Source organism: Oryzias latipes, chromosome 10 (assembly GCF_053564925.1).
Source record: "Oryzias latipes strain Hd-rR chromosome 10, Olatipes_Hd-rR_3.1".
NCBI lineage: Eukaryota > Metazoa > Chordata > Actinopteri > Beloniformes > Adrianichthyidae > Oryzias > Oryzias latipes.
This window is the reverse complement of record NC_136246.1, coordinates 17,161,332-17,187,481: the sequence shown is the minus strand read 5'-3', so window position 1 is coordinate 17,187,481 and position 26,150 is coordinate 17,161,332. Positions and strand designations below refer to the sequence as shown.

At 39.5% G+C, this 26,150-nt stretch overlaps 1 protein-coding gene across 3 annotated transcripts; it reads left to right on the top strand.

Annotated features, from left to right (window-relative positions):
* The first annotated feature begins 265 nt into the window (after window positions 1–265).
* LOC101163418 (E3 ubiquitin-protein ligase RNF38) lies at window positions 266–10,467 on the top strand. 3 transcript variants are annotated; one of them, XM_023959103.2, is made up of 13 exons: window positions 266–471; window positions 1,157–1,646; window positions 3,883–3,935; window positions 4,098–4,279; window positions 4,755–5,169; window positions 5,925–6,065; window positions 6,196–6,384; window positions 7,713–7,874; window positions 7,957–8,057; window positions 8,326–8,407; window positions 8,495–8,616; window positions 8,959–9,058; window positions 9,460–10,467. In XM_023959103.2, exons 2-13 carry the CDS (start codon window positions 1,328–1,330, stop codon window positions 9,520–9,522), a joined length of 1,929 nt encoding a protein of 642 aa, XP_023814871.1. In that variant the 5' UTR covers window positions 266–471; window positions 1,157–1,327; the 3' UTR covers window positions 9,523–10,467. The 3 variants fall into 3 exon arrangements, with proteins under 3 accessions (XP_023814871.1, XP_078809674.1, XP_078809675.1); XM_078953548.1 differs by lacking the exon at window positions 266–471 and adding an exon at window positions 536–774; XM_078953549.1 differs by lacking the exon at window positions 266–471 and adding an exon at window positions 599–660.
* Window positions 10,468–26,150: the final 15,683 nt, after the last annotated feature.

Below are 26,150 nucleotides of genomic sequence, written 5' to 3'. Positions count from 1 at the left end.
CCTCTTCGAAGCCTTGTTTAATAGTAGCTGTGCTGTGGAACTGCTGAATTATTAATGGGCGCAGGCGCTGCCTGAGGTCTGCCAGGCAAAAGTAATCAATTCCAGAAAGATAAAAAATATCAAAATCGATTTTATTTAGCTTTTAAGTTTAAAAATATATCATTACATGGAGGAGAGTATAATTGTACGAATATTTGGGATTCAAATTTAAGTCATTTGAATTAAAATACGCAAATTACAGCCTGACTGGTTATCTGTAATCGATTGGGTAAGACTCGGCAGAGATGCGAGACTCCCATTGATTGATCTCCGCTCCCTGCTGACCAGAGAAAACACCCGATAGCGAATGCGAAGAGGGATTTAAATGAGAAACATCGTCGGCTTTACTTGGCGGACAGGGTATCAAGTCTTCGCCTTATGTTGGTCGGCGTAGCCTTGTTGTTGACCTCTCAGAGTGCTAGATAAGCATCGGTACGTAGCCTGGTTGTAACTATGGCACAGTTGCTCTTGTTTTCCCTTAGATCTCCTTCCTGTTAGCCTTGGGCTAGCTTGGAAAGCGTAGTTTTGCCAATAACCAGCGGGTGTAGTTAGTCAATGCAAAGGGGTGTAACTTTGGTGGCGAGTCGTCGCAGTTAAGTTGGAACTTACTCTTAAAAGCTTGTAATATTTACGTTGTTTTTATTATTACTATTGTGCCAGCTGGCTTCATTTAGTTTGCTAATGCTCGACTGAGTTAGCCATCTTTGCTCATGTTGACGGATTTGCCTGTTAACGGTTGGCTTTTTTTCTTCTCTTTCGTTTGATTAAAAACACGCAAAAGTAATGGGTTGCTAATTCAAAACACAGGTGCTAAACGGTAATGGACCTTGAATATTTGAAACCAAAGGCGAAAAATTAATGAATGTTGTGGGATTCAACGAAGGGGAAAAATAACAAAAGGGAAGAAAAGACTCAGAACGAGGGCGCTAGCTTAATAGGACCGAAGGAAATATCTGGTTTGTTTTACTAACTGGTCGTTTAGCTCAGATTTATTTTGAGTTTGATTGTATCACCCAAAGGCGCTATTTTATTAAACCGGGCTGCAATAAATAAATGAGATAGTGTTTTGGGTAGCTGTAATAAAGGCTGTCCCCTAATCTGCTGCTTCTATGTCTAGTCTCATTAGATGAAAACATCCTTTAAATGCCACAGACACACCTCTGTGTAAACTCCCACTTTAAGAGGCAAGACGCGGGCTTAGGAGGAGAGGAGGCTGCAGAGCGACTTTCTCCTCGTCCTTCCCCCTGATCTCACATCCCATCCGCCACCGCCCTCTTCCCTCCAAACCATGGACCCCCCAAGAATTCGGTCTCGATCTCGGTCTGGCTTCTATCATTTTGCCATTAACGGGAGTGTTGGGACCAACGGGAACGCGGCCGCTAACGGCAATGTGATGAGCAACGGCGGCGGCGGCGGCGGAGGAGGAGGGAGCTACCCGCCGCAGAGCAGCCCGAGCTGGGCGCTGCACCACGGTGGTCGGAGCTACCCGGAGAACCAGCAGCAGCAGCAACAGCTGCAGCAGCAGCAGCAGCACATCCAGAGGAGCTACCTGTCCGCGGGGGTACCGCGCCACTCCGTGCACGGAGCCCACCGGAACCCCGGGGCCGGTAAGCCATCTCAGTAAACCGGGCCTAAAGCAAAACGCATCACTCCCACGCGGGATACACCCCCTGATGAGATGCGACCCCCCCCCCCAAAAAAAAAAAAAACAAAAAAAAAAAACAACAACCCTGATTTGAATGCCTAAAGTGTCAAAGCCAGGCGTAAATACTGCAAAGAAGACTTGTAACTATAGAAACAAAACACGCTAATTATATTCTTATAAAGAAATCTGACCAAAGGAAAAAAAAACATAGCCTGTCTTGTAGGATTTATTTATTTAAAATATAGAAACCACCTTGGACACTTGTCTCACATCACCATTTTGCTTTTAGAAGATAGATTTAATAGTAAAAATGTGGTTATTAGAGAGAAAAACCAGAGCTCTATTATTCTTTCTATGACAAATCATGCATTGGTTTGAATTTGATACTTTAAACTGAGGATGTTTCAATTACATACTTAATGGAATGAAAATGGCACGCACGCGCGTGTGTGTGTGTGTACCTATATGCAAAATGAGCCACAAGTGTGCGGGCCACAAGCCCCCTGCACCGCTTTATACCGATGCATCCATTTGTAGATGACTAGATCCATCTACGTCTTAGTTTTCCTCGTCTGAGATGGCATCGGGCTCAAACTGTACGGCTGGATAGCTCTAATAGTGCTCGACGTTTTGTTGCACTGATAATGTTAGCTTGGGGGTGTGTGGGGCTGTAAGCTAGCGGGAGAGAGTGTACCCAACTTGGTAATGGGCGATTGGAAGTGGGGGCGGGGTTGCTCTGCGCCAATAGTCCCGCCCATTACTCCAAGATGCATTTCTAAGAATTCCTACCGCTCTGCTGACACACATTTTTTTTAATTTAAGTTAAAAACAGCATAATCGTAATGAAAAGGCCACTGGAAACACTTTTAGAATAAATCAAAAGATTATTGGAGTGGGACTTTAAGATAATACATCAGAGGAATAAAATCTCAGCTTTTATTGACTTGAATAAAAAATGTTCAATAATATACCTGGGGTAAGACAAATGAGTAGTGGACTCAATCACTACTACGGTAGTCTGGTTAGTTATCAGTTAAGATCCAAATTTTGATAAACTGTAAGTATATCAAAATTTGGATCTTAACTGATAACTAACCAGACTACCTATTGATTGAGTCCACAATTGCCATCTCACTATTGATAGCTATTGAGTTCCCCTCTGGTTGTGGGACTTCATTACATTAAAAATATAAAGTTTATGTGTATTCATATCACCTTTAAAAAAATTATTTAAAAATTGTAAAGTAAACATCTTTCAATGTTTGACAATTTTTCACCAGGATTTGTTATGGACTTTATCTAAAATTGAACATAAATGACTTTTTAAAAAAATCATAGTGATATACTGTACTTATTGCACTCACTGACACCTTAACCTTGAGAAAAGCTTAAACGTTTGATAATCATTGCTCATTGTAATCATTTATAGACCCCAAGTCTCCGCCATCTAAAAAATTGAGCTAATTTTTTGGTAACTTAATTGCTGTTGAGCTCCTTTAACTAAAACATATTATGTTTAGAGTGAAGATAAATCAATAAAATAAAAACAAAGTAAAGGGGGAAAAAATCCAAAATTCTATTTTAAGACCAACTCTTTAATGTTGTCAAATGTTTTCTGACCAGTATTGTGTTTTACATAGTAATAGTTCCGGTAAAACACATGAAAACCTAAATGATGTTTTCATTTTGAGCATATTGGGGTATAATTTTTTTGGTTGGTGTGAGTGAAGAGGATCCAGAGGATGAGGTTTGATGGAGGCTGTGGGGACCGCTAAAGGGAGCAGCTCAGAATCAAAGAAGGGGCGGCCTTCACGGTTGACCCATGATCGTAAGATTGCAAGTTCGATCCCCGCCTTGCACGCCCATGAGTCGATGTGTCCTTGGGCAAGACACTGAACCCCACCTTGCCTAGGTTGGCGCCAGTGTTCGGCAGCGGAGCCGCCACCAGTGTGTGAATGTGTGTGTGACTGGGTGAATGGGTCTGTGACTGTAAAGCGCTTTGGGCCTTGTAGGTAGAAAAGCGCTATATAAGTATTTACCATTTACGCCATTTACCAAAGGAGAGGAGGATTATTGTGGTTTCTTTGCACTACAAATGAGATGAATTGCATCTATATAGTGCAATACTGTTAGCAGTTTGTCCATGTTTGTGTTGCAGTTGATGTTTCTCACACTTCTGTGCTTTCTGCCATTTCCAGGTGGAGTGCTGCATTTCCATCCAGACAATGTTTGCGTTGAGGATCGGGACAAGGTGAGTATGAGATCCCACCACAGTGTGTTCCTTTCCGCCGTGCTCCTGATTTGAATAACATTTGCTTTCCCATCATTCCCCCTTTCCAACTCATTCTCCTCATTTTGTTCGTTCTACTTGTTCCTTCCTCTCCGCTGCCCTTTTCTTTCCCCTCATGGACAGATGGAGGACAGTCCCACCCCAAAAAGACAACGTCTTTCCCAGCAGTCTATGATAGATCTGAGCTCTGCCCCTCCCTCCACTCCATCTTCTCCTATTCGCCCATGGGAGTTGCCTCCAAGTCGAAGACCGCACCCTCATTTCATACCAGAGAGATGCCATACGCCTGTTAGGAACCGCCGCAGGTCTGTTTGGGACACAAACACAACGGACAAATTGCCAAACATATCTTTATGACACAAAATATTTACAAAATGCCGACCTTGTGACATTCTAATTCGAAACAACCTACCGTACTTTTTTTGCTTGGCAGATTTAGTTTATGTTGACCATATAGATATAAATCACAAAAATCATTAAAAAAAAAAAGTGAGACATTTTGGAAACTTTCCTGTCTGTATAATAAGTATTTGATAGTCCAAATTATCTACATCTTATTTGGTAGTTGGTGATTTAGCTCCTGTAATTGTTAATAAATGAAAGTTAAATTTGTTTTCTATATATAAATAACACTCATTTCTAAATTAATGTTGTCATTTGTTAAAAAACACATAGCTTGATATGTTTTTATTTATTTATATTTATTTAAACCCAATGCTGATGTTAACAAAACGCCTTTTTTTAAATCATTTGTAAAACTGAATCTTTGTTTCACCCAAGCCCCCCAATGAGACGCCAGCGTGGCCGTCGAGACCGACTGACACGTCACCACCATCATCACCATGGCCACAGCAACGGCAACAACCACCATTACAACAGCAACAACAATCATCACAACCATCACCACCCCAACGCCCACCACCACCACCACTCCCATCATGGCCCTGCACTGGGCCATCAAGATGAGAACTACAGACACCTGGTTCCACCTCAGGGTTACCCACCGTACAGCCAGCAACCCCCCAGAGGCCCAGGGCTGGATGAACGTCCAGGCTACCATCCCCCAAATCCCTCTCCGAGGCCTCTCCACCAGTCACCGAACCTGTCTCCCAGGCTCCTGCACCCTGGGGCCCATCCACAGCACCCTCACCCGCCTCAGCAGCAGAGCAGTGTTGTGCTTGACCTCCACGAGCAGGTTGGTCCTGTTTGAACTCGGGTTCAATCCAAACACTGCAGTAACGGCCTTGAAGTTAGACCAGCTAATTTGTCATAATTTTATTTATTTATTTATTTTTCATTTTTAGAGATTCAATAATTAGTCAAATTTGGTGACATTTCAGCTTATTTTCAGTTTTGTCAAATCAGAAACCTAATGAAACAAATGTCTGCCTGAAAATGAATAGATTTGACTCTTGCAGGATGGCTTAAATTTGAGCATCCTGAAGCTGCGGGACGCCCCCCCCCCTCCCCCGAGATTGTGGGGAAAAAATACACGAACATAATAACATGAAATGGCACCGATAAGAGCACTTTAAAGCTCTCATGTTGGCACCATTAACAGCACTTGAAAGCTGTTAAGCTAATCTCTTACTTTTCATTAAACCACATCCAGTCTAATTTGTTTTTACATTGGCTTGGCACGAATTGAAAACAATTTTTTTTGGTTAATACACAGAACAGAAATCCTGAGTCTAACCAAGGCTAAGACCTGTTTGTGTTGGAAAATTACTCAAAATAACAGCACGGTCTGATATTTTTTCAGAGCATAATCAACTTATGTCTTTAGATAGAGTCCAGTTTAAATAAAAACATTTAATAAGTTTGGGAGCTGAATACAAAAGCATTATCTGTTCCCATCAAAGTTGTGGCAGTAAGTTTCTGCTAATACCGTCAAATTCTTTTTTTTGTGCTTTGAATTTAAACACCGTCTATTCTGGTGTCCATATTCAGAGTTCAGTTCCAGCATCCTTTCCTGTGTCTCCTCCTGGAGCGCCGCCTGGCCTGCAGGCTCGCTCCGGCCCACAGCAGATCCCAGCATGCTCGGTCGTCTTCAGTGGGCAACACTATCCCGTTTGCAGCGTCCCTCCTCCCGTGAGTTCATTTCTAAATGGAAAAAAAGTTTTCGTAGCAATTTGCATTGTTCAGAACTTAGTTTTCTTTTTAGATTTAGTAAACAAAAAGGTAGCGCTAATATGCCCCCCCTCTTTTTTTTCTGTCTTAGGTACTTCAGACCTGTTCTGTTCAGCACTTACCCATGCCATACCCATTCCCATCCTTACTATCAAGTGACCCAGCCTTCTTGATTCCTCCTCCTCACCTCAGTCATGCCCCCGCTCACCTTTCCCATCATCCACCTCACTTGCCACAGCCTGGACAGTTTGGACCTTATCCTGCCCAGCAAGCCCGTTCAGTGAGTAAAATGGACCTGCTGCTCATGCTTCAGATTTTCCTGTTCTGGAGTATAATGCTCTTGTTTTATATATAAAGTTTTTCTTGGTCTAATTTAACCTTCTGGCACATATTGGGGAAAGTAACACATGAAAACATTAAAATTAGATCAAGTTTTTCTAGAAATTCAAAAAAAAGTTGGAATTTTTTTCTTCTTCCCACTAATGTTATTGTTATAATATAAAGTCTGCTACTGGAATATGAATGCCCCGAGAAATAGATTTTCAGTAGACAAAAGTTGCTTTTATTTGCTTAAATTAATTTCTATGATTAGTCTGTGAGCACTCTGAAGTGATGGAAATGGTGATGTAGTTACAGAAATAACTTCTGATTGTGGAGCATTGGCAAAACACAGGGCTTCAATGGTGCTAATGAACTCTTTATTTGTATTATTCACATGAATTGGCTGCAAAGCTTCAGTCACTCATCGGGGTAAAGAATGTTCCAGATCTTTTCTATTATTTATTTATTTTGCTTGCGACTTTGTCAAAATTGACCTCTAGCAGGACTTGATTTGACTGTTTTCACATTTTTGCTTCTTTTGCGACAAGCAACCTGTAGACTTTCTTTACCTCACTTTTCCTTATTTGATTTTTATTTTTTATAAACAAACCACCCAGAGGAGCGTTGCCCAAACCTGGTGCTTTAGGTCTACCACCCTTGGTACTGATTAACTGGCTCAGGTGTTTCTACATTCTGAATGACTGAACACACCTGATCCAGGTAATCAGCAGTGCAGGGACATCTGGGAAACAGGCATGGCTGTAAATTGAGAGTTATGTATGTAACTACGGTTCTGTGAATCCCGGATGTCCGGCAGAGTTCCCGGTCCCTCTGGGTTCCTTGCATTCTCTCGAGAAGGGTTTGGGGCCATGCTCCTTTATATGACTTTACAGCCTCGTGTGGGTCACTGGGAGGTCACGGGTGACTTTGTTGTCAGTAAATTCTCCAACTACGCATGAACAAGAATGATCATCCAGTGCTCAAGGCACCGCCTCTGGCTTTCAGGAGGGATGAAACAGAAGTAGAGAACCTGGGTTGGGCAGCCCGTTTCAGCTATAGTAGTTCTTTACGTATGATAGTCACTTTCAGTGGTGCTTTGTTTCACTTTAATCACTATATGACAGGTAGACTTCAAATTGAATTAAACTGAAATAGTTTAAAACAGAGCATTATATAAGAGCTTTGGGACTTCATTATTCCTTGTTTGCTTCTGTTTTGGTGTGAATATTGTTTCTTTTGGAACATGAGCTAAACGTCTATGCTTACATTCCGCTCTTCCCCTCTTAGCCGTTACAGAGGATAGAGAATGATGTGGAGCTGCTTGGAGAGCATCTGTCTTTGGGGGCGGGGCTCCATTATCCCCCCGCCACCCACCCTGCTCTGACCCCACACTCCACACAACTCCCCTTCCTCTCCCATGATCCTCTGTCACAGGAGTTCTTTGGCATGGTGAGCATTGGGGTTTAAGGTGTTGGGTTATCTATATGTTGTTTTTCTTTATTTTTTCTTCTCATGACAATTGTCTCTGCAGTCCTATCCTAACTTCATTCCTCGGCGTCTCCCTGGGCGGCGGTACCGCTCCCAGCAGCTTCCACTTTCGCCTTACCACCCGAGCCTGTTGCGTTACTTCCTGTAAGTAGAAATTCATTTTCACTTGATCTCAGGAAATTGATTCAGTTTATGTTCAATTGGGAAACAACAGACCAGAGTGAACCATCCAAGTTTGGGAGGGGGTGTCGGAATCTCATTGGCTGGAAAAAGGGGGGAAAGAAAAATTCAAAAGCTACAACAAAAAAAATGAATGTTTGATAGAATAAGTTGAGTTTCATTGTTGTGTCTGCTTCACATCAGAAATACCTGATGAACTCAAAGGTGTGAATCCTTTTTATTATCTCCTTAGGTCAATGCTGCCTGTTCAGCCCACAGGTCCTGCAATCAGCCTAGAGCTGGATGTAGATGATGGAGAAGTAGAGAACTATGAGGTTTAGCTTCCTTAAGTTTTAATCTTTATATTTTTGTTTGCAGCAGATTGTTATTCTCTGTGGCGCTGATGGTATTTTATCCCAAAGGCCCTCCTGAACCTCGCCGAGCAACTGGGAGAGGCTAAGCTGAGAGGACTGACCAAAGGGGACATCGAACAGCTTCCCTCTTATCGATTCAATCCAAATAACCACCAGTCGGAACAAACACTGTGAGTTCCGTGCGTTCAGAGCCTTCTGCGTTCCGAGTAGGGACGAGAAGGGGGAATTTCATTTATGGTCCCCTTTATGGAGTCAGAATCCAAGTTCAAGTTAACTATTCCTTCTGAACATGTTTGATTCAGTTATCCTATTCTCTTACCTACAGGTGGCACAAAAAAGGTTGTATAAGTAGTTTTATACATTTATCGGTACTTTTTTGTTATGAATGCTGTTCTAACAGTTGCGGTGTTTACATAGAATGTCCAATAAATAACAATGTACTCATTTACAGGCCATGGGATTTGTCATGTGTGAACAGACTTTGCTGGAGTCTCATTTGTGTTTTGTTGCAGGTGCGTAGTGTGTATGAGTGACTTTGAGTCGCGTCAACTGCTGCGAGTCCTGCCCTGCAGCCATGAGTTTCATGGGAAGTGTGTTGACAAGTGGCTAAGGGTTAGTAAACATGACATTTGTCTGATGATGTTCCAACGAAAACTTGAAACTTTTGTGTTCTGTGTTTTTCTAGGAGCACTATTTCTATGTCTTTTGTTTGTATGGTGAATTGTATTATTATTTTTTCCCCCCAAAGTGATCAGGGGTCATCATCATCAGCATGATCATCTTTGTTTATAAAGCGCTTTTAATACAATTAAAAATTGAACGAAGTACTGTTAAAACAAGCTAAAAACCTTTTTTGTGCTGCTTTGAATTACTCACCATGATAACATCACAATATGATAACATCACAATATGATAACATCACAATATGATAACATCACAATATGATAACATCACAATATGATAACATCACAATGGCCTCTAAGCTAAATGTTCTTTCTTCTGTTCTTCCTCAGGCCAACAGAACTTGTCCCATTTGTCGTGCAGATGCCTCGGAGGTCCAGAGAGACTCAGAGTGACCACAGGGGGGAGCCAGAGACTTTGTTTTAATAAACACATCCAGCACTGCCTGCTCCTTCTTACTCAAAGCACATGTCTGTACTAGCACACAAACAAACACACACAACGGCTTTACATATTTACAAGTTATACCCTCCTCTTTGGTTGATTCCCTCCTTCATAGATTTTCAGGTGGTTTACATCAAGATGACTTCCTCTTTTTTTTTTTTTTGCTGTACGTGCACATAGGTCCTCAGGTCCTCACGTTTTCAGTGAATGACCCAACTTCCTGCAGGTTTTGTGTGTCTGCGTGTGTCTGTGGGGGGGCATTTGCATGCTCCTCACATGTGCAAGCATATCTGGGGTCTGCCCAGTAATGCAGGGCTGAGGTACACGACTGTGCTTCTGGTGTCTGCGTATGCAAGTGTGAGAGAAATGTTTTCTGACGTTCTGGAGCATGCCTGAGTTTCTCTTGTGTACCAGACAAGTGTTTTTGCTCTAAAGAGTGACATTACTTTGTATGTGTATGCACTGTCTTATGCATATTGTGTGTGTGTGTGTGTGTGTTATAGACTTAATCTTTCTCTCTAGTTTGACACTAAGCGTCCGTGCTGCCACTGTAGTCTTGGGTTGCCTGTTGGATTTTCTCCTGGTAGATTTTATTATAATAATAATGAGAATGGTATTTTTTGTCTTTAAGCATATTCTGCAAGTAAAGCTAAGAATTACTGTATGACAGTCATCTGATCAGTCCGGTCACTCATTAGATGTGCTACATGGCACTGATTTCAAATGAAGCACATTTTTTTTCCTGTATTGTTTTCAAACAACTCGTTTTTTTTTCCCTCTTTTTTTTCTGAACAGTGGCACATGTTATACATGTATATATGTGTATATAGATATATATACACACACTGTGTAAATCAGTTAAAATGTATACCAAATAAAAAACTTATGAACTTTTATACTTCAACTATTTTATCCTAATGAAATGCATACTTCTTGGAAGGTATGAATTTCTCTTTTTAAATTTTCTAATCACCTTTCAGTGTAGACATAAGCTAAAAACCTGTATCTATATGGAAATAAATGTATATAGTTGCTGTTGTTTGTTCAGGATGACTGCAATATGTGTTTTCAATCTTTTGTTTTGGGAAAAAAGTTTGCAATAGCATCAAATAGCCACTAGATGACGGCAGAGTTCTTAGGTTAAATCTGTATTTTGTTAACTAATATCCTTATGTATGCATTCTGGAAGCGGACGGCTGGTTGTTAGCAAACAAAGGGGAATTTTAGAGCTTCATATTTGTGACTAGTAAATGTGATGGTTTTTTTTTTTTTTCTCTGGATTTCTAATTTTAGGTAGATTGGAAAAAAAAAAGTTTCTCTTTTAACCAGTCACTATAAACATAAATCTCCCTTTGTGCGGAAACGTTTGCATTTTGGATTATTTACAAATGCTATTAAAAAGCAGTCTAGTAGAAATGTTTCAATAGAACCCCAGTTGATGGTCAGAAAGTCCCACTAAAATCTGAACCAAAATAAAACCATCAAATACAAGATTTTTGTCAAATGCATGTCGCATGTTTTTCTTGCAGCAGCCATCTTGTTATCTATTGTCGTCCGTTACTTCACAGGAACTGCTCCTGTACTTGCTCAGTTGAATTTCGAAAGGCCAGGTGTCTCCTCCAGGCTTTGTACACAAATGGCCCAGATCCAGCCCGCACTCGCACAAAGTTGCTTGCGGCACACAGAACACAAATGTCATTGTTTTTCAATGTCCACAGTTTACAGGACTCATTAAAAAACACTTACGGCCAGCGTTCATCCTCTCTTTGTACCACTTTAACCTCACATTTACTTGACTTAAACAAAAAAGCCTCATTATAGGCTGACAGTCAGATTTTGTTGTCAGAAGAAGTCCCAGCTTATATGTTATCATTTGGACTGAGGTATCATTGGTTGCATCCCAGGAACCACCATCCTGTCAAATACCGGTATTTAGATATCCCTCATTGCTGTTTGGAGAAGGGTCTTTTAAAGAACAATACTGTACCTTTAACCTCAAAGACACCAAGATCAACAACAAAAAGGTTGACATATGTAAAATTATGATGCACTTGCAGTGCTGGTAATGCACTTCTTCACTGGAAAAATATTCTTCTCAAAACAAATTAAAAGATATAAAACACAAGATGTTTTTCCTCTAGTCATAAGTAAAAAAAAAAAAGAATTTTTAGAATCACGAGACAAAAACTAGTTTCATTAGAGATATTACTTAAAAGAAAATGTTTTCAGGATATTCAAGATTAAATGTCCTAAAACAAGTTAACATCTCACAGAAAAGTTGTAACTAAGTTAGTTTTTGTATCTATATTGGGATGTTTAAACTGGAAATGTGACAAAAATACTTTCTGATGGTGTTAGTGAGGGTTTTTGAAGTTTTTTTATTTATCAAATGAAAAAGAAACTTCAATGGTTTGAAGAGTCATCCCCCCTGCTTTTCTCATCATCTCTTCCATCAGGTGCAGTCTATTTTCTACTACTACTTCCAGTAACTGTGTTCTCCCAGGATTGTTCCCCTTCCTCCCCTCAGCTGGGTGCACTTAACGCTCTTCCTCTCTGCTGCCTTTTACTTATGCATCTTCCGCCTCTTCCTCTTTGCTTCTGCTGCGATCACCACCCACTCCTTTAACCTGGCTCTCCTGCGATGAAGCGGAAGGGAATGGGAACTTTGGTCTGAAACTGTCAGCCCAGTTACTTCCGGGAGACTCATAATTTGGCCTTTCCTGCTTCCCACTTCCCACTGCACCACGTGACATGTCCTGATGGAATCTGTGCACACTCACCTAAACTCTGCAGCAGACAAACCTCTCTTGTCACAAAATTCTGGAGAAATTTTGATTCTTTTTTATTTTCTTTGAAAGGTTTTTTTTTTTTAATTGCACCAAAAACCTTACAGCATTTGCACTTAATATGCAAATTCCTTCCTTTCTTTTTCCTGTCCAAAAGGGTGGCTGTTGGTAGAAGTTCTGTCTGGATGTTCTGTTCGATTTAATTGCCCAACCCGGTTACTTGTGTGTCAGGGGGTGTACTGTTTGTGCTCAAACATGTCATATGCTGAATGTTAAAAAGAGAGAATGAATGAAAAATTGAGCACTCCCTGTGCTTTTGACTTGCTGAAGCTTCTACATAAACGTCTAGCTACTCTAACAATTACATGATTTGAGTAGATGTTCACTGAGACCACCTCACTACTACATTAATAAAAATAGGTAAGCAGTTAGCATTTTCTAATACCTGCTTAATGTGGCCCCTTTTTTGTCTTTAAGGACTGTTTGCATTGAACTTTCTCAGCTGAATAAACATACAGTACAGACCAAAGGTTTGGACACACCTTCCCATTCATTTGAATGAGAAGGTGTGTCCAAACTTTTGGTCTGTACTGTACATCGGCACACAATCACATTGGCCTAATAGTGGAAGATATAAGAAATCCTATTTGCTGCTTCAGAATTTAAAGACCCACTCTAATGAAAATTGTGTTTTTAACATGTTCTTGTGGCAAAACATTTAGGACCTATATCTCAGAAAAGTTTTGATTTATGAGTATTTCTGTATTCAAATTGTGGTGAAATACAAGCAAGCAAAAATGCACTTAGAAAAAAACTCTTTTAGCAGTGCTGTAGGTGCTATAGTCAGCGGGGCCCCAGCCACCTGCTCTGCTCCATTCTGATGCATCCACTTGCAGACATCTAGATCAATGAATGTCTTTGTTTTTCTCATCCGAGCTGGCTCAAAACTACGTCTGGATGGCTGCAATATTTCCTTGCTATTTTTGTTTCAAGGAATGTAAGGTTGGAGTTGTGAGAGGCTATAAGCTAGCAGGAGAAAGTGTAAACAAAGGGATGATGGGGAATGAGGATAGACTTACTCCGTGCCAAAAGCCCCACTCAGAGGCACATTTCTAATGAACTCCTGCTGCTCTGCAGAAACTTTAAAAACGACACAGATTTTTAAATTTTGGCTGAAATTGTCTTAATCATAATTAAAAGACCACTGGGAATGATTTTACATTTGTTCAAAAGCTGATTGCAGTGAGACTTTGACTTAAAAAAGCTTTTTCCGGTTTTTCTTTTGTGTGTTTAGGGTTGATTTTACACCTGAGGAATTCTTTAGATATTTTGCAGTAAAATATTAATGTTTGCATGCTTTTCTGCTGCTATTCTAAGAACAGAAAATACACTTTTTGCTTTATGGTAGCAGAAGATTTCATGCTCCTGCAGTTTTCCACAGTGTTTTTTGTTCAAACTTGCAAAACTGTGTGTGAGTGTGTGAGAGATGGAAAAAGAATGTGTGTTTCATGCCAGCTGCCCTAGTCTGTCAGTGTACATGGATTCTCCATCCTGCTGGTTTATAAAAAGAAAGTGAGGACACTGACTGCCTGTTTCTTTAAAATTTTCTTAAAAGAATGCACGCACTTGCATGCTTATGTCCTCCCACCCTCCCCTTTTTTATGGTTTCTTTACTCTATTTTAACTGTCCTCACTCAGCCAAGAGAAGATACATCTGACCACATCTACAGCCTGGATGGTCCTTTTCTTGCCTCCCAGAGTGAAGTGTCTGCAATATTTATTTCATAGGGATTCCCCTCCCTGCATGGTGGATGGTTGCTGGCCATGTTATCATATTCAGAGCTGTCAGAGGACATCGCTGTCACTTGGGGAGCACGACACGTTAGCGAGACACAGCCAGACGTTTGAATATTTGGAGTGGAAACCACTTAGATCTCCATGAGAGAGTTAGAAACATTTAAATTGTTTCTTGGAGCTGAAGTTAAAAAATATCTCAGGCAGGATCCAATGATAAATATCATTGTGTAGTGTAAAAACAAACCATGGAACCACTGCACAGAATATAAGAACACAGCAGACCCCCTCTGGTCGTCCTCAGTCTGTTGGATAATTCTCTCTCCAGGGAAATGGTGGGAACCACAAAGATGAGTAAAGTTCATGAAGTCATTTGAGGAAGTAGAAATATTTATAGTTTTCACTCCAACCACTAGAAAAAATCATGCTCCTTTCAGAAATATCTGAAAGCTTGCATGTCAAAGGAAACGTGAAGCATTTTTTAAAGAGGTGGAGCTGCATATATGCAACAATATGACAAATAAAAGAACTATTCTTATTTTAGCATGGATGACGCATGGTAGTTCACTGCAAAACAGGCTCCTTTGAAATAAGTCTAAAAATTTTCCCCACTGGCAGATTTTCTTTAAATAAGCAAAAATAAATCTGCCAATCTAGTAAGATAAATGCTCTTAGCAAGAATTCTGATTTCAAAAAATAATTCTACTATCTGAGACACGTTTTTTCAAACAAAGATTGCTATTAAAAACTTTCTTGATTAGATGATTTTCCTTGTCAAGAGAATTTTTCTTAAAACAAGGTTCTTTTTACTTTCTTAAGATTCAGTTTTTGCAGTGTGTGATTCTCTGCCCCTGTCCCTGGAAATCAAATGAAATGTTGTTATTGCATCACTTATTGCTTTTTGTCAGAAACTGAAACATTTGAGCCATTTTATCTGATTAATGATTCATGGTCATTTTCTTTTATTTTAGCCCTTATGTTCTGTCAGACCTTTACGTCAGATTTCCTCACAGAAATGCTCAGAGGGTGACCTCATGACAAAGCTGAAGTCTCTTAACCCTTGTGCTATCCTATGACCCCACCCTTAAATTGACGTGTTCTCCCTACCATGACAAAGGTGGATGAAGGTGAAGAGGATTTCATGTAATCCATGGACACCAGTGAAGATCACAAATCATTGAAGAAAAAAGGTTCAGAGCACTGTCTTGTGGGGTCTTGATGACCCCACCCCCAATGTTAAAGTGCCTAGGATAGCAAAAGGGTTACAAGGAAAAAGGATTAGCTTATATTTCATGGAGGGTTGGCGGCTGGAACACAGTGACTAACTCGAGTGATATGAGAGACGTAAGTTACAGTCTGACAGTGATCATGTCATGACCCGACTAACCTATGAGGCAGTTTTTCTATTTTTTCTCTCTCTCTTTGTAACAGATGGAGCAAGACAGGCTGCTACTCTGTATTATTTAAGAGAAATGCTCCAAATTGAAACTTGCAGGCGCTTTATGAATGTATGATGAGTTTAAATACATGAAAAATATGCATTCTCGTCGTAACTCGCAGAGCTGAACAAAAAATTAAACAAAATATTTCGTTGAAAATATTGTTTTCGTAAAATCAGTTTTGCCTGTTCATGAGCTAAAAATAGACTTTCTCTTCTCCAAATGAATAAATATTTACCCTTTAAACAAATGTTTGCACAAAGAGAAATGTCATTCCTTTTAAGTTATTTCATTCAAGAGCTGACTATTACTGAGAATAGCATAAATGGAAGTCACTTACAGGTTATCCCTGCTGGAGCTTTCCCCAGGGTTTAATATGAAACCCTAAGGACAAATGTTAGGATGAGCTTGTGACTACAGCTTGTTAACCAGCTAATTGTCAGCAAAAAGTATCTGAGTTGTGTTGTTCACACAAAAACATTTAAATGCAGAAACCTTAAGTACTTTCAAAATTAAAACATTTGTATTTTGTTTATAACAGATCATATATAATATTATAACACATGTTTAAACTCAGAAAACGTATTTTTTTAGTTTTATTGCCTGCTAGGGCTCAAAATCAGTGGGACATCTGACGACCTATTTTCACGACAGCGAACAATCTCCGCTTCTTATCAGAACAGTTGGAAAGCAAAGTCATACTTTTCTGATGTTTTAGAGCTGAACTTACAGTAAATCCCAATTCTTGCTTGGTTTCCAGCTTCAGAAGAGCCTGTGGTTGTCATCAAAATAATCAAATGTTTCCACTTGACCAGGGCTGCCCAACCCTAATCCTTCAAGATCTACCACCCTGCAGCTCTCCTTGCACTTCTTGCTGCTGGTTACCGGGTCCCCCAGAGAATCAGAACCCATCAGAATGAGAAAACACCTAGGTCAACTAATCAGCAGGAAGCAGTGCAGAGATGACTGGAAAACGAGCAGTGTGGCAAATCATGAGGACCAAGGTTAGGCAACCCTACTATAAAGATCTGGATTGCAGGAAGTCCAGACTCGTCTAGAATGTAGCTATGGTCTTCCAGAAGACGCTGTGTGAAATTTTGTTTTTCATGCTGAAATACATAAAGCTTTTCTCAAACAGATACTGTCTGGAGCGGAACATGCGTTTCTCTAAAACATTTACAACCTTTCAGCATTCATAGTTCCTTCTAACTCATAAAAGGTGCTTGAATCCTATTATATGAGACTCAAACCTGGAGTGACAGTTTTAGAAGCACCTCATGAGCAAATGCTGAGTGACAGTGTGTAGTAATATCTGCAGTTTACTGTAAGAACATGTGATGACAGTTAATGCCAGGAGTCCTCTCGGAATTTAATGTTAAAAGAAGAGGGAAAACAAATATACTGTGTTGATGTTATGGAAACATCAAATATGCGTTTTGATTTAAAAGGGAAAAAAAAGGGCAAAGTCAGTGGTCCTGCAATAATTTTTTTAAATTGTTTACATCCAAACAAGAAATATTGACTTCCATTTGTCTTTTTATAAAATGAAAATCAGTTTTTCTCTCTGTTATTTCATGAAAAATGTGTTTTGAAATAATTGAGAAGGCTTGTTCAAACCAAAACTTAAAACATTAAAGTCAAGTTTGCGCTCAAAAGGGCATAGTTCCAAATAAAAAAAAAAAATCTTTATGTTTACAAAATTTTCAAAATGGTGATAATGTGGAACTACTTTAAAAAAGTGTTCAAACACATCTACAGCTGCAACTATTGTCTTGACATTTTGATAAAGTCATGCATCGGTTGAAGTGTATTTTTTTGTTGTATGTAAATGGAAAAAGCAAACTGGAAAATCAATTTAAGGTGAATTACACAGAACACCTTTACAACAATCTTCTTTTTCCTTTTGACTTGTCCACACGGGAGTGTCAGAAGTGTTCATTGCTCACATGATGACCTATTTCCATCTCTGCTGCTCGGCTAAAACCGCACCTCTGAAAATGAAAAAGATAAATAGGTTTGGTTATTTCTCAGATGTACACATTCTATTAAATTCAGTATGACCTGCTCAACAATACAGACAGATCCGATCCGTCCTGCTGACAAAAAACAAAGTCATTCCAGGAAAAAAAAGATAAACATTTAATTATTCCTGCGCATTCATGCTCAAGTTGAGGCAAGGGGATGCAAAATGAAAGACCGTATACTGGCGTTCACACAATCTGGGATTCTCACAGAGGGAAGGTGAGCTAAGCTATTAAAGAGGGCGGCAGTGACTCAGGCGGTAGAGCAGGTTGTCCAATGATCGAAGGGTCGGCGGCTCGATCCCTGCACCCCCATCCAACCATCGTCATGTCCCTGGGCAAGACACCCCATCCTCCCTGCCTCCAGCATTGCCTCATCGGGGTGTGAATGGGCATAAATACCCCGGTGATGGTCAGAGGGGCTGTAAGCGGGAACTGGCAGCCACATCTCTGTCTGCCTGCCCAGGAGCAGCTGTGGCTACATCTGTAATAGGGAACGTGAGCTGGTGTTAGACCATTGTGAGACAGGTTAGTTTCATCACCAAGTATGAATGAGAAGGGAATGAATAATGGGCATACATTGTCAGCGCTTTGAGCGTCTGGAAAAGCGCAGACAAATCCAATCTATTATTATTATGATAGAGGGAATCTATACTTTTAATTTTATGGAATGTTTCTGTATTTTTCTCACTAGGTCATTCACGTAAAGGCTGCTCTGCTGTAGAAATGTTGTATTTTTTGAAGCAACAAAGTAGAAAATTGCCTTGAAAATATGTACAGTAGATATTCATGAGGCTTAAAATGGTTTCAGTTTTATTTTCTTAAAAACAAGAATTAATATATAAAAGTTGTCAGCAATAAATAAATATTCTCAATATATGTATTTTTTTATACTGTATATTTATATATTACGTGTCTTTTGCAAGTATTTCAACCATCAGCCACAGTTTCTTCAAAGTGCCCTCTTCTGCTGCCTGCTCATGTCTGTGCAGGAATACATGCTGGATTGTGAAATGTTGTCATGTTCTGTGTTGTCCTGTCAGATTTTTGTTGTTTCAGGATTATGCACAGCTCCCTCTGCTCTGGTTAAGGGTTGAGTCCTCATAAAAAAGGGTCTGCTGCAGAAGCAGAACCATCATGCTTCAACATGGGCACCATCAATCCTATAAGTACACGTAACCCTTGTGCTATCCTAGGCACTTCAACATTGGGAGTTGGGTCATCTAGACCCACTAGACAGTGCTCTGAACCTTTTTTCTTCAATGGTTTGTGATCTTCACTGGTGTCCATGGATTACATGAAATCTTTCCACCTTTATCCACCTTTATCATGGTAGGGAGAACACGTCAATGTAAGGGTGGGGTCATCTAAGACAGCACAAGGGTTAAAATGAGATCTCCATGGACATTCATGAAAATTTGTAGATAACCATAAGCATGTTTAAAAGTGTAATGTGTATTGATGAAACGAGAAGTTTTTATTATTGGATATAAGGGGAGTATTTACCTATTTTTCCAGAATGTTGTTTTAAATATTTCCTTTGAAAAAGTGTCTCATTTTGCTTTTAAATGATGGAAAATGTTTCTTACAGTACAATAAAAAAGTGTTATTTTTATTAATCAAAACTGTGACTTTTGCTTTTTAAACCTTTGTATCTTACTCAAACGCACTGATGGTTACCATTAAGAAACGTCCTCTAGATTAATCCCAGACGTTTACCTGCTTTGAAGAAAAATCCAGCAATAATGATAAGAAATAAACGATCTAGATGCTCAAGGGAGGTTTTTTGGAACACAGCTTATCTTTCTTTACACAGAACGGAGTCAAGCAAGTTGCAGTGGTAAAGGACTTACAAAAAACTTCTAATGCAATTGACACAAGAGTTGCACAATGTTTCTGACACATGAAAGTCATCTAATTGAATCCAGTTTGCCCCTATTGTTAAAACCCCTACTCCTTTCACCTTTTGATCTATTTTTAAAGCTTTCCCAGTAGTCTTGTAATTATGATGATGCTTATTTTTTTAGCCAAAATTAAAAGACAAGGACTTAGTTTCTGCAGATCAGCAGTAGTTAATTAAAAATTTGCCTCCGAGTTACAGCAGTCCCCCACTTCCCATCATCCCTTTGTTTACACTCTATCCCACTAGCTTACAGCCCCTCACACCCCCAACCTAACATTAGCGGCACAACAAAAAGAGAGAAATAATATCCAGCTGTAGAGTTTTGAGCCAGATACCAGCTCAGATGAGGAAAACCTGGATGTAGGTTCTACATCACAGCTACAAGCTTTTTCCAACTGTATTTTTTCTTCTTCTCCTGATTCACAATGATTTAAAAAAAAACCCTCAGAAATGGCATTTTGAGCGGAATTATCTTTGTAGAGCTTATGTCCTCCATCATCAGAAAGTTTGTTGTTTCTCTTTCGGCTTTTCCCATCAGGGGTCGCCACAGCGAAGGAGTCACATGGTAAACTTGGCAATGTTTTACGCTGGATGCCCTTCCTGACGCAACCTTCTCAAAGCAACCGGGCTTGGGACCGGCACAGAAGTAGAGAAGGGAACAGGGAGCAGCCCGGAGTTGAACCCAGGTTTCATGGACGGAAGGCGCCGCAAACCAGCACGAGCTAAACCGGCTCCCTCCTCCATCATCAGAAAAATGCAACAAAAACATGTTAAAAACATCAAAAACACAATTTTCATTCAAGTGGATCTTTAAAAGACATGAGAAAAATCTGTATTGAATGAGTTCAAAAGGAAATACAGAAGGACACAAAGTGAGGACTTGCAAAAAAACAAAACAAAATGCTGCATCAGGAGAATCAGATGATGAGATGCAACAAGATAAGGCCCCATCATGTTGATTCTGTCCCACCAGAGCCAGTGACAATGACCTGCCCTGACGGGCCACCAGACTGGTTTTCAAAAGAGCCCATTTCATTTCCCCCATCAAGGAAACAAATGTCAATGAATGACATAGCTTCATCCAAACATTAATGCATGTGGGGAATCCGTCAGCTCATTTACAGGAACTCTTACTGACTTCTTTGCCTGGAGGCAGAGGCATTTTAGGGGTTTCATTTATACGTAATCATATTTACAAGTACGGCTGTGTTTCCCTTACTTGATTCATTTTTGATCCACAGGTTCAACATTCAATTTTCAGTTTTATGAATTAAAGTGTTCATTTTTCTTCAAATTTTTATTCAAAATGTACCTTTGCTCGGTTTTAATAAAGTAATTCAACACAACTAGTGATTGAACAAATAGTGGAACTTTGAGTTATAAATATTCAAATTTGTGTGCTGAAAACTATATTTAACAGACCGGACAAAAAAGTTAAAATATTTTGATAAATCAAAATGTCATTTTCTGTGTTAATTCTAGGCTGCGCTGAGGTGAAGTGGTTAGCACTCTCGTCTCTCAGTGAGAAGGTCCTGGTTTAAATCCCAGCTGGGTCTTTTCTGTGGGGACTTTGCATGTTCTTTTCGTGCATGATTGTGTTTTCTCTGGGCAGTCCAGCTTCCTCCCATGGTCCAAATATGCTCGATGGGTTAATTGATGTTTGTCTTAGTGTTGCCAGGCTACAGGCAGATTTAATGTCCAGGTTGCATTCACCCCTCAGTAGCTGGGCAGACCCTAAATAGGAATAAAGCAGAACTAGAGCATGGATAGATGGAAGTACATTTTGACACGATCTATTCATTTTTTTTTAAACTCAGTTTTTGATGCTTTTCCAAGTCTTGCTACTCCAGCAACGTTAACAAATCTTAATTCTAGCAGGTAAATTGTTTTTTAGTAAAAAAGGCCCAGCTGCTTCATGTATGAGCCACTCAGCTGTTTGCTGCCAAACACACATGTGCAGCACAAATAGGGGTTGGCTCAAAACCTGACTGCCACCCAAAAGACGCAATTATCGGTCGCTCTGCTAGTGAGACTGTGGTGTTGTAACTCCAAATAGACACACATGTGGCACAACAACAACTAAAGTGTTTCAGCTGCATTTTTTTCTTCTGAATTTTACTCCACAAGAAGAAAAATTAGGAAAGATAAAACCTTCTTATCTGAAGGTTCTTTACTGTTTTAGAAAAATTAATTTAAATAAAACAGTATCACATAGGCTATTGATATTTAGGAATTTGTTTTCTTGTACACTGTTGGCAAATTATGACAAAAACATAAATCATTTTTTTTGTTAAGGAACCTCAAAATGCAACACCTAGAAATGTGCGAGGCCCAATGTAACTGAAGAAAACAAACTTTAAGTCAAGATTTATTTATGTTAACAAATTTACAGAAGATTATTATTATTAAAAAAACAATTAAGACCAGAGAGTTGCAAAACCCTTCATATGAACAAAAGCATAATTACATTTAGCATTAAAACCAGGATCTTGTCATGGAGAATTACCACAATTGGGTTCTGAAATTGCTCCATAAAAAGCAAATACATAATAAACATATTTAAATAAACTAAACATAGCTTCATTATTCTTTTTTATGACATTTTGCAATGTTAAACAGGAATAAAACTTTATGTCAAGTGTTTTCTTAAGAGTCTGGACTAAGATGCTCTTAAATATAAAACTGGCAATTGTAAGGACGGTGTAAATAATTTACAATTACAGCCAAATGTAAGAGGTTTTAATTTTACAATTAATATTTAGATCAAGAGAAAATGTATTTTTTTATAAAAACTTTTTTGGTGTGTGAAAATTAAGATTCTTTTTTAGATGGTTTTTATACAATAAAAGAAATGAACGTCGTTTATGCAAGGAAGAATTGACAGCAGGGTATGTTATAAAGACAGAGGGTAAGTGTGTGAGTCACTCTGTCCACCGGAGTGAAATTGATCCTTTTCGTGCCAGGTCAGAGTGAATACTGAGGGCATGCGTGTGATTTTGCTAATGTTGTGTTTGTCAGTTACAGTATACCCTAAATGTGAGGGCAGAGATGTTATCCACATAATGAGTGGCAGTGTTTGTGCGCTTGCTGGCTGGCTCTTCAGCAGGCACAACAGAGAGCTCTAAGTAGTTCTAATTACATCTAGCCTCCCCTTGGCCTCTCTCCACTGCTTTGAGGATGCAGAGATAATGCTCATTAAGAGACACGGGAGGGGACTTTGGCAGACTGATGCTTGCATAGTGCTTAAGTGTTGCTGGAATGGAGTGTGTTATGATCATATAATTTGGCTGTTACAGCCGTCTTTATCGTTTCAGGGACTGTGTGCTCATCCTCCAGTGATTGCACATTTTTTGAAGCTGCGTGTGGGGCTCCACGGCATCTTTTCCAATCGGTTTCTGACAACATTTGTACAAACAATAAAATACCGACAAGTAGGACTTTGTAAGACAACAAATATTAGACCTAATCCAATTCATAGAGATAAATAAATTGTTGGATCACACATAAACTGGATGGTTCAACCAAAAGAAATGTCAAGTCAAAAAGGGTGAACATCAAACGGTGTATTCAGCGCTCTACTACCTTTACTAATCATTCACCCATTCATCCATTCATACACTGATGGTGGCTCTGCTGCTTGATACTGGTGCCAACCTATAACCACCAGGAACAATACAGGTTTCAGTTTCTTCCTCAGGGATGCTTTGAGACATGGTAGGGCAGGGCGGGAACTGAGCCAGCAATCTTTCAATTAGAGGTTGACTGCTCTACCTATGCACCACGGCCACCCCATAATGACACATGCAAGATGTAATTTGTATGCATTCACTTTGTTGTGGCTGAAAATGGCTTCAGTTACCCATCTGACCCTACACAACACAAAGCACATATTCACTCACCAGCCACTTTATTAGGTCCACCTTGATTGGACCCAATTTTGTCGTCAGAACTGCCTCAATCGTTGGTGACATAGATTCAACAAGGTACTGGAAACATTCCTCAGAGAGTTTGGTCTGTACTGACATGACAGCATCACACAGTCGCAGTCACAAAGGTGATCTATTGGGTTGAGATCTGGGGGGTGTTCCAGAAAGCAGGTTATGCTAGCTCCAATGGTAAGTTTGAGGCTAAAGAAGTGTACAACGCTTTCGGTTCCAAAAACAGAGGTATGTTTCAGGGTATGCTTAGTTCCCCTGGCAACTCATGCTCTGAACATAACCTGGTCTGGAGCAGGTTTAGTTGAAGGTTAGTTTGTTTTCAGAGAGGTGAAGCAGCATGGCGTGTCCATTTGAAGATGATTTAGTGGATGAAGAAGCTCAGATAATACTTTTTCCACCGAGAGAGGGTGATAAGACCATGTATGGATGTTGGAAAGATAAACTTTTTTACTTTGATCCAACTTAATTATTTGCTTTAGTCAAGATAAATCATTTTTTGAGTTAAGTCAGCTTAAAAATAACACGTAGTTATCAGACATTTATTTTACTACCATTTAAATTAATTCAATTAAGTTGGTGTAACTTTGGTGCTGCTGTTAGATCGGCACTGCAAGGAATTGTGGGATGCCATTACCTTTGCCTGTCAGGACGGATTTTGGGTTTAAGTGTGGGTTTTTGACCAAATGTGTTTAGTTGTTTAGCTGTTTTACTGTGTTTTGCCCAGTTATTTGTACTGTTATATCTAATTCTTTCTCTACCATGAATGAGAGGAAGGGAGAGGATGATGAGTTTATATTGCACCCCTATTGGTTACTGGGGTTATGATAAATTCAGATAAATGGTGTAAAGTTACATGTTTCAAAAGCTGTCTTGTTTCATTTATTTTATTGTTATAAAAATGAGAATATCTGCAGCCTCAAACTTAGACATATGAGAGTTCAAGAATTACAATAAACTAAGATGGAAAAACTTTAATTGAATTGGATTCATATTACATTTACTTAGACAAGTATGTAAATTTGAGTTGTAAAAAATATTGAGTTGGATAGACGTAAGAGATTAGGTTGAATAAATTTAACTCTATTACTTGTTACCAATTGATTTAATTTAAGTTGGATAAGTTATATACATATGCGTCACAATGAAAATAAGATCAGAAACTCTTGCATTTATACTACATTTGTAAAGCAGAAACTCTTTTGATGATGCAGCCGTATTACTTTTTTGATGGACATACAATCTTCATACGCCGTCATTAAAATCTCAGACTCCGTCTCACTTAAGTATAGCGCTCTCTTTTTTTCTCCACGCATTTCCATGGTGACTCTGGAAATCGGCGATCCATTGAGAATGTCTCTATGTACTTGTCGTGCACGCGCACTAACCCAGGGTTACCAAGTCGAGCGTAATTACGCTAACTCTCATCTCATCGTCTTTTGGAACCGACATACCCAGAGTAAGCAAGTTCAGGCGGATTTCAGCCAGAGTTCAGGCTTAAAGTCAGGGTAGTTTAAAGATGCTTTCTGGAATACCCCCCTGATCATCTTGAACATGTCTACATGCCTAAATGTCTTAAGTTGCTGCCATGTGTTTGGCTGATTAGACATTTGTGTTATCAAGCAGTCGGACATGGGTGCCAAACAAAGTAGCCAGTGAGTGTAGATTGTATGAGTGGGTGGAAAAAGAGTTCAAAGTGTCCGCGCACTGAGAGGAATCCAGTGCCACCAAAAGGCAACAGGAGAATCCTTAACCTCACACCACCTCCAAATGGGGCAATAATAAGGCAATAAATAAGGCAATAAATAAGGTTATGAGAATATTAAATGGTTTGAGATAAAAACAACTAGACTAATGGTCCCAAATTGAGAAGAAGTGCAAAATTATTTTGCCAAATCAAAGTACCATCGAAAAGTAAATAATTTAGACAAAAGAAAGATCAAGAGAAGGTCTGCCAGCATTATTTTTATTTGTTTCTGCTTGGTTAAATTTTTAGAAATGTTATGTTTGTTCAAAATAAAACTTGGATTCATCAAGGCTCAATTTGCTCAGCTTTATTGAGCTCCTTACTGTTACAATTGAAGGAAAATTTCCTGACAGATTATCAGGTGAACAAGCAATGATTTTCCAAAATAAATTTAAACAGTTTGGTGATTTAACTACTGCATAATTCACAACTGAATCAAATCTTTTGTCTGGGTGAGATTTTAGTCAGATTCGCAGCTGTGCTGCAATATGCACATCGATTATCTTTAGTCAAAGCAGCTGTTTTAGTTTTTTGAAGCAGCATATCCACTGAGTCATTTATAAAGACAGTTTAATTACCTCTGCTTTCTATGGGGCTGTTAAAACACAGAGGGAATTTCATCAAAAGAAATTTTGGTTCTTAAAAAACGTTTTTTAGAAGATTAATTTCTTTGGTCATTCCTGGGGTTCTTTCTGCTGTCATGTCTGGACAGCAAGCAGACTTTTCAAAGTGCGTCGATAAGAGACTGGAACTGACCCGGCTGGGGACCACACTTGCAAGAGGGGTCGATGGAAGGACCAGAACACCCAGTCTTTAATTAATTTGGGGTTTTATTTATTTAGCAGGGTTTCGTCTTGCTTGAGCCACATTTCTCCGGGAAGCCTTGTTTTCATCGCTCCAAAAGAACTGAGGAGGACTCCGAGCTCCACACGCGCATTCACACAACCAGGACCA

Coding starts and splice junctions, on each gene's coding strand:
- LOC101163418 (XM_023959103.2), top strand. CDS start 1,328: ATGGACCCCCCAAGAATTCGGTCTCGATCTCGGTCTGGCTTCTATCAT. Junction 4,280..4,754: donor CCTGTTAGGAACCGCCGCAG/GTCTGTTTGGGA, acceptor GTTTCACCCAAG/CCCCCCAATGAGACGCCAGC. Junction 8,058..8,325: donor AGCCTGTTGCGTTACTTCCT/GTAAGTAGAAAT, acceptor TTATCTCCTTAG/GTCAATGCTGCCTGTTCAGC.